This window comes from Triticum aestivum, chromosome 1B (genome assembly GCF_018294505.1).
Source record: "Triticum aestivum cultivar Chinese Spring chromosome 1B, IWGSC CS RefSeq v2.1, whole genome shotgun sequence".
Lineage (NCBI taxonomy): Eukaryota > Viridiplantae > Streptophyta > Magnoliopsida > Poales > Poaceae > Triticum > Triticum aestivum.
The window spans coordinates 451,981,791-451,990,737 of record NC_057795.1 but is presented as its reverse complement, the minus strand read 5'-3'; the positions used below and the strand labels follow the sequence as shown (position 1 = coordinate 451,990,737).

The window sequence follows — 8,947 nt, the reverse complement described above, 5'->3', positions numbered from 1 at the left end:
TCTGATGCTCTGGAAACACACGAGTACCTCTTCTGGCTCTGTAGCTTCAGCTCTAACTGTTGGCATACTCTTGATATTCACTTTGATCTTCCCTGCCATCCTTGTAGGAAAAGGTCTCCCAGGTGAAGTACAAGATCAACAAGCCTTTCTTCTTTGAAGTCCTGACAGTTGCGGCATAGAATATTTGGAAGCAAAGAATCGCAAAAAGACTTTGACAACATTACTCATAGTAGGGGCTCTTGGTTGTTTAATTTCAAGAGGGATCTTTGCCATCTTTCTCACAGAACGAGGGAGGAGCTTGCCACCTCTCTCAGGTCTTGGCTGGGCCATCTAAAGGCTAATTCTGTGCCAAGCCTGTCTATGTGTGTTCTTCTGAATAGCCCCCTCCCCTCACCCCCTTCCAGCCTTGTACATATCCTCTCTTGTATATATTATTCTTATTAGCTTTATTACTGTCGGTGCCTCCCCTACAATTTCCCCTTTTTTAAAGGTATACTACAGTAATCGCCTCGCCATGACTCACTATCACCAGCCCCACACCCATTACAAAATATATACAATCAGTTATATACAAGGATCAAGATCACGCGACCAAAATCAATATTCACAGCAGGAAGAGTCAATAAGATTCCTTCTTATTCGGTTGTTTTTGCTATGTCTATTAACATAGAACCCACTTACCCACGACAAGTTCAATTTACAGGAGATAAAGAAGTAGGCTAAACATGGATACACTATTGCGAATGCCAGAAAGATAATATTTTACACTTTGACGCAAGGCAATTCAGAAATTTCAGAGACGTGAAGTCAACAGTTTTAGAAGGAAATGGCATTTCGTTGTACTGAAAAAAAATGCAAAACAGTATGTGCATACCACACTTTCAGGAACTCCTGGAGGGGGTAATGAAAGATTTCTTGGTGGTGGTGAGCGAAGATAAGATCTCTTATCAAAACGCCATTCCCCGATCTTACCATAAGTCAGCTCACCCTACATTTTTACAAGATAATCACAAACAAGCTATCATGAGAAGCTTATAAAGTTACAAGTTTGTTGCAGTAATAGAGAAATACTACCTCTGTAACTAAATATAAGACGTTTTTGAACTGCAAAAACGTCTTATATTTAGTTAAAAAAGTAGTAGATTTTACAGAACAATGGCGGGCATCTTCAAGATGTTGACAGATGTTTAAGGTTAAACAGCAGTCACCTTTAGTGAATAGTCACATCCGTAAGTATAATGGATGATGAATGTGTTGTCTGATTTCGCGTCCCATGGAGGCTGCAATGAGAATTAATCACATATTTGATGATATGAGCTGCCACAAACAAACTACGGAATAATCTATCAAGTGGCAGAATTACTATGCACCTGAATCATGAAATCTTTTTGGAGGCTGTGGTGCACACCATGCAATGCACTTGCAACAGCATATGCATACCTATAAATATGATAGAAAGGAGCTCCAAATAAGTCTTGCGCATGTTAAGTCAATAGGTAAAAGTATATAGAACTGTACTGACATTTCCAAGACCCATCCAAAAGCTTTGTCTGTCTCCACATCCTCTTTCATTTTTAGCGAAACATTCATCCAGGTTGGAGCAATCTTCTCAAGCTGGGCCTTAGATATTTTGAGGACATCCAAAATAGGATAAAATTGTCATGCCAGGTGAGTGTACTGAAATAGTACTTACTAAAAGAACAAAGTTTTGGCACATTATGCCATCTTGGCATCTAGTATAGCTGAACCAGTCATGGTAACAGAAGTATAAAGCTTAGGACAGCTAAGTATTCTACTCCCTCTGTTCTTTTTTATAAGACGTTTTAGACAGCTGACATTGAACTGTTTTGGACACTATCTGAATTGTCTAAACGTCCTATAAAAGTGAACAGAGGGAGTACTAATCTTCTCACAAGAGAAGAGTTGTACCTTCTGGATAATCACAGGGGAGTTGCCAATAGGATCGATATTTGAGACAGGACCTTTTTCTTCTGGAAAGAACTTCCTTAGTATCTTCTCATTGTCAGTTGGTTTGATGTAGAAAAACGGAAATGCTGCAGGTTCTTCACCGTGAGCTAAGTTTGGCAAAGGCTTCACAAAGATATGATCTGGCTCAGCCATAAGTATATAACTGCAAATCGTTTTATTAGGAAACCAATGAACCTAAATAATTGAGTAAAGACAAACAAAGGACAAAAGGAAATATGCTTACTCCTCCTTGATTTTCGCCTTCTGCAACCATTGGACAAATGCCCAGGGTCTATTGAGGACAATGTAACCCTGAGCAAAACATGAAATTAGCAAGAGTTCATTTCAACTCCACAAATGGTATGAAATGGAACATCCAAAACCTCACCCGATCGGCGCCTTCAGGGAGGGGGTCAACCACTAAGGTGGGTATCTCATCCATCAAACCATCCGGCTTTCCAGAGTGAAGGATCCGCGTGAAGCCGCCCATATCCGAGCCAGGCCTGACTCTCATCTGCTTGTACCAGTAGTACATTATCCGCGACTGCCACTGGCTGTACAGCGCATCCGTCGCCGTAAGGGCGACGTGGAACCTCTTCGACGGGTCCGAACCAGACCCGAAGGAGGCGGCACCGCCCTGATCGCCGCCGCCGAGCAATTTGCGTGACCCGTCTCCGCTTCGGCTGTGGCCCACCATTGTCAGGAAGTTGTAGGTCGCGAAGAAGCAGCCGACCGAGATGAGGATGAGCAAGAAGGGGGAGGCCTTGCCGGCATTCTTCCTCCCGACGATCATCGTCGACGCTCCGATCCAACAAGGGGGCGGGTTGCACCTCGGGTCCCGTGGGATCACAGCAAAAGGGGAGCTCACCCAGTAAAGGGGGGAGTCGGAGGCTAGGTGGTTCGGCGGCGCCGCCGACGATTGAGGGTTTAGGGGCTCCCGACTAGGCTCGATCGTGCCGGGGAATCGGATTCGGTGGATCTGAGATCGCGGTCAACCTCCGACACCGCAGAGAGCGCGGGGAGTAGCAGGAGGTGACTACTCACTTCTACTCACGACGAAGGGGGGGGAGTGACTCTTCGCCGGCCGCCTCCGCCCGGGATGGTTTCGGCGGCGGCCGCGAGGAGCGCTGACCACTCTCCGGTAAGGACAAAGGAGTGGTGGTGTAGGCGTAGGGGAAGGAAGAAACGAGAGAAGCTCGTTACGGCGATGTGGTAGTAATAAACGCTGTAACGGGTAAGAGCACATGTGTAACCAACAGTTGATTTTTTTTTTCCTTTAAAATCAGGTGGATAAAATGTTCCATGGTACTTGAACAGTTGGTTTTTTTCCTTTAAAAAAGTTGTTTTTTACATAATAATAAACTAGAAAAAAATTGTGTGTTGCAGCGGGTGAAACAAACCCTCGCACGCCTCTAACGACCCATCCATATTGCCACTTCTCCTCTTCGCTTAATGAGCCATCCCATGTGGACTTGTAATGATGGTCAACACCAAATTTGGCCGCATCGTCGTCATGGGCAGTGACGGAGACAGGGGGACCAGCAGGGGCCCTGCCCCCCTGACATCATCTATTTGCTGCATATTTTCTAATGAACAATGCGAAATTAGTGATGTTTTGCTGCTAAATTGATGCTTTGGCCCTCCCTAATCTGTATTAAGAGCACTTGGCCCCCCTAATAGAATTTTTCTGGCTCCGCCACTTGGGCGCAGGAGGAGTGGCCACCGGTGGAGGCTCACTGAGGTGGATGAGTAGATGATAGAGGTGAGGGTGTCCCGATCTTTCGATGAGATGATAGCTATTGATTTGGTGGAGTCGACTTTGACGATCCGACTACAAACATGCACGATGTTGCGCCTTAGCAATCGCTAAACCAATCTCATGAGGTTACCGACTATGCCTGAACACGATCAGCCTGACCACGAAGGTCTATTCCTACATGCAATCGAAGAACAAGTAAGAATATGATAATACAATCTGAATATTGCGAATATATATGAAGTATTGATAAAGATGGGGATCCGAAAGCGGTCTTGGTCTGGTCGTTGGACACAAACAAAATAAAAGAAATTGCAATGGCTAACTTTTAACTAAAGAAATCCCCAGGAAAAAGCTAGTAGATGAATCTACTTATATAGAAGCAAGACGTGGCGGCCAAGGAGTCCCAAGGCATCCTAAAACCAACCCTAGGTCGTACAAGGCCCATGGACCCAAGTGGAGGTGATGCAACACCTTTGGACTTGTAGTTTGAATCGGATTCTGCTGCAGTGTCAGATTGCTTCGTCAATATCTCAACGCTCCGGATGAATCTGAAGGTGAATCCCATTGGATTGGAAAGAGCATGAAATCTACTTTCCAACAAAAAAGAATCACCCAATTCGGAGTCTGGATAAAAGAGATCTTGGCATTTTGAGTCACTATGTCTGTGCAGTATGAATCTGAATTCAGAACGTGAAAGACTTGGACTCTATCTTCTCTTGGGCCAAAAGTGACGTGAGAGGACTTTTTGAATAGCACCTAAACTTCCCTTTTTCCCTTATCTTCATATGTGGATTGTACAAATGTACCATACACCTGCAATTAGACATGGCACAAAAGTCTGTGAAGTTTTTTTTCCTGGATAACATAAATAAATTATTGCATAGTTTGCATTAAAAATCACCTCAAAAATATGCATGTATGCAATATTTTTGCTTGTATCCAAGGTAGTCATGTCCTCATTAGTAGAGGCGTGAGGCGGCATATGTGAGGCTTTGGGGAGGAGTGATTCTCATAAGTTGGCACACATGTCACAAATCTTATTTTTTTAGCCCAAAATAGCACACATGTTATTAATCTTGACGGGTTTATGGCCAATTCTTTTGGCAGCTTAAAAAATAAGTCGCTCCCTCTCCAACTTTTCCCGTAAGCTGCCTCTCTTGTTCATTGGAGCTTCTAAATTAGTTATGGGATAACTAATTTAAAAATCTCAACAAACTTAGAAGGCGGGTTGTTTTTTAAACTAAAGAGAGGCGACTTAATTTTAAGTCGACCAAAGAACTGGCCTTGTCAAATTTAGTCTATAAGAATTCTGTTTTTGTTAGCCCACCAATACCAATATCATCAATCTTGTTTTTTGCGAACCAACCTATGGTTGGATGGTTAGAGTGATAGTGGTATCCCTAGCCCACCGAGGTTCAAGTCCTAGTGATCGCATTATTTCTGGATTTATTTTAGGATTTTGGGCGATGCGCTTTCAGTGGAAGGAGACGCTCCTGTCGACGACGAGGTGCCTATGGTGACTTCGTAAATCTCAAGATGATATGCCGGCTCAGTCTCTCGAAGGTGGTCATATGGGTAGGGTGTGCGTGTGCACATTCATAGGGGTGAGTGTATACGTGTGTGTATGAGCGCTTGCATATGTACTGTGTTAAAAAATCAATCTTTTTTGTTAGCCCACATGATTGATTTAATTCAACTTTAATTCAGAAGAATTCTATTTTTGTTAGCTTATCACACCATGCATCTTTGTTCCTTAGAGCATCTATAGTCGGGCGCCCCAAATCCGCCTCATAAGTCCGGGCGGGCCACCCGATCACTGACTGGTCATGAAATTTTCACCCAAACGGGCGCCTCAAATGCCCGGACTGATCAGCTTCCCTTGAAAGCACACTTGCTCCCTTGATGGTTTTGACAATTAATGTCAACATACATATTGTTGGACTAACACTTTTATCTAGTATATTTTAGATAAGTTCAACAGTGGCATGGCAAAGACATGAAGATGTGGACCCCTTCAAAATCATAAGGACGAGAATTGGCAAAGCTACAAGACTTTATTCTTTTTGTTAAGTGATCCAAGATCACATTGAGTTTGTAGGAAAAGCCAATACTACTAAACGGGGATGATGTTTTGATCATGACTTAGTTGCTCAAATGTTGAGTGATATTGCTCCACAAATCCTCAAACACTTCTCCACATTTCATTTATCTAAACCCCTAAATGTCCATCTCGGTCCCACCATATCTTCCCTCCGTACCCACCGAGACGAACCCATACACTGCCACATGCCAAATCCTAACTTTTCAGTACAGCCGATATGGATCTTGGTCTCACCAAGATGGCGTAACCAAGTTTCTATGATGAAGTTGCTTCGTTTTGGAATTACCGATATGAAACGATCAAAACTACTGAAGTGACGTCTTGCCCTAGCCATTGCACTTCGGTCACACCGAGATGTTCTGTTCAGTCTCACCGAAACCTCCAACGTTCAAATCTTTTGCACTAGTCGGTCTCACCGAGAATTCTATCCGGTGTCACCAAGTTGGGTCAAAGACTTGTAACGGTTGGATCTTTGGGTGTAGGCTATATATACCCCTCCACCCCCACTTACTCCCTAAGAGAGCCATCAGAACGGACCACCACTCCTACTACTCATTTTCTGAGAGAGAACCACCTACTCATGTGTTAAGACCAAGAGATTCCATTCCTACCATTTGAACCTTGATTTCTAGCCTTCTCCAAGTTGCTTTCCATTCAATCCCCTTTACACCAAAGCCAAATCTGTGAGAGAGTGATTTAGTGTTGGGGAGACTATCATTTGAAGCACAAGAGCAAGGAGTTCATCATCAACAACACCGTCTATTACCTTTTGGAGAGTGGTGTCTCCTAGATTGGTTAGGTGTCACTTGGGAGCCTCCAAGATTGTCAAGTTGAACCAAGAAGTTTGTAAGGGGCAAGTAGATCCCCTACTTCATGAAGATCTACCGGAGTGAGGCTAGTCCTTCATGGACGTAAGCCATGATGGTATAGGCAAGGTTGCTTCTTCGTGGTCGTTCTTGGGTGGAGCCCTCCGTGGACTCGAGCAACCGTTACCCTCCATGGGTTGACGTCTCCATCAACGTGGACGTACGATAGCACCACCTATCGGAACCACGCCAAAAATCACCATGTCTTCATTGCATTTGAATTTCCATCTCTACCCCTTACTTTCCGCACTATTACATGATTTACTATTTCCGATGCCCTATATTCAGAAATGCATATGTAGGAAGTCTTGGTGATATCTTAACTAATGCTAAAATCTATTGAAGTTCCAAGAAAAACAAAAATTACACCTTTGGTTGGTTAAGAATCTATTCACCCTCCCCCTCTAGACCTATCTTCTCCGATCCTACACCCCTCAAATCCAGCCCAAGTATTGGGCTGATATGAAGGCCTTCGCGTACTTTATTTATGATTTGAAAGGGATAAGTCATTCTATATGCACATGCCAGATATATATGAACGAAGGGCTACACCGGTGCACGAATATCAAAGGAAGCTAAATCCTGAAGTGAAAGAAGTGTAGGAAAAGAACTCATTTGTTTACTTGATGCAGGAATCATATAGACTATTTTTGTAACAAGTCGAGTTCATTGCGTTCCTCGGAAAGGAGGCTTTAATGTGGTACCTAATAAAAACAATGAACTAATCCCCACCAGAACAATAGTTGGGTACAGAATGTGCATTAATTTCAGGAGATTAAATAAGGATACTTGAAAGGACCACTATGCATTGCCCTTCATCGATCAAATGCTTGAATTATTGGCAAATCACGCTCATTTATGTTACCTTGATGGATAGGATTTTCACAAATATCTGTGCATCCCGGTGATCAAGAGAAACTACGCTCGCTTGCCCTTTTGGTATATTTTCTTACCACTGCATGCCATTTGGATTTTGCAATGCTCCTGCTACTTTGCAAACATGCATGAATACTATATTCGCTGATTTTGTGGATGAAATTATGGAAGTTCCATGGACGGTTTTCTTTGTCTACAAAACTTCTTTTGATGATTGCCTCTACAGTCTTAAAAAGTTTTTTTGTGGTGTGAGGACACTGACCTTGTTTTAAATTGGGAGAAGTGTCACTTCATGGTAAATTAAGAAATTGTGCTGGGTCACAAAATATCCGGAAAAGGTATTGAGGTGGATAGAGCAAAAAAATTGCAATGGAAAAGTTGTCGTATCCATGAGACATAAAAGGGATGCAAAATCTTTGACTAATTGTTGGGGATATAACTATTAGTATAACCCGCCCAGGAGGGGTCGGGTTATGCATATGGCGATTCATCACATGAAGCCCACGATGATACTTGAAGATGGCGGTTCAGTTAAGAGCTCAAGGCCCAATGGCGATTTAAGGCCCGTAGAGATAAACTGCCATATATGTATGACTTGTATTGTAAGGCAAGAATAGATAGTCACCGAGCCGGACACTGTTTATGAGCCGGTCGGGACTCTGTGAGCCGCTGGGCGTCGACCTCTGTATATGAAGGACAACCCGGCGGCAGTTTAGGACAAGTAACATCAGATCGAGAACTAGGTCAAGCAGATTCGCTCCCTGGTAATCGAGACATAAGCAATTCCACCTCAAACTGGATTATGCCTTTACCTTCACCACAAGGGGCCGAACCAGTATAAACTCCTATGTCCTTTGTCCTGTTTTAACCCCTTTAAGCTTCCTAGTTGCGATGGCTCCATGACTAAGTCCTTTTGCTAGGACATCTGTCGTGACCTTTCCATGATAGTTGGCGCCCACCGTGGGGCCAGCGCACGGTGGATTTGAGTTCTTGAAGGGCAGCTTCGAAGGGCTCAAGGGATACGTGATGACCCACAAGTATAGGGGATCTATCGTAGTCCTTTCGATAAGTAAGAGTGTCGAACCCAACGAGGAGCAGAAGGAAATGACAAGCGGTTTTCAGTAAGGATTTCTCTGCAAGCACTGAAATTGTAGGTAACAGATAGTTTTGTGATAAGATAAATTGTAACGAGTAACAAGCAATGATAGTAAATAAAGTGCAGCAAGGTGGCCAAATCCTTTCTGTAGCAAAGGACAAGCCTGGACAATTTCTTATAATGAGAAAAGAGCTCCCGAGGACACATGGGAATTATCATCAAGCTAGTTTTCATCACGCTCATATGATTCGCGTTCGGTACTTTGATAATTTGATATGTGG

The 8,947-nt window shown here is 43.4% G+C and overlaps 1 protein-coding gene across 1 annotated transcript in view; it reads right to left on the bottom strand.

Moving 5' to 3' along the window:
* LOC123130865 (hydroxyproline O-arabinosyltransferase NOD3) overlaps window positions 1-3,154 on the bottom strand; it is a 6,508-nt gene extending 3,354 nt beyond the window's left edge. The window contains exons 1-7 of the mRNA XM_044550660.1: window positions 2,357-3,154; window positions 2,213-2,280; window positions 1,930-2,131; window positions 1,523-1,620; window positions 1,371-1,440; window positions 1,209-1,280; window positions 875-988 (exon numbers count right to left, since the gene is read on the bottom strand). Of these exons, the coding sequence (XP_044406595.1) occupies window positions 875-988; window positions 1,209-1,280; window positions 1,371-1,440; window positions 1,523-1,620; window positions 1,930-2,131; window positions 2,213-2,280; window positions 2,357-2,761 (1,029 nt within the window). The 5' untranslated portion in view covers window positions 2,762-3,154. The remainder of the gene's footprint in view (window positions 1-874; window positions 989-1,208; window positions 1,281-1,370; window positions 1,441-1,522; window positions 1,621-1,929; window positions 2,132-2,212; window positions 2,281-2,356) is intronic.
* Window positions 3,155-8,947: the final 5,793 nt, after the last annotated feature.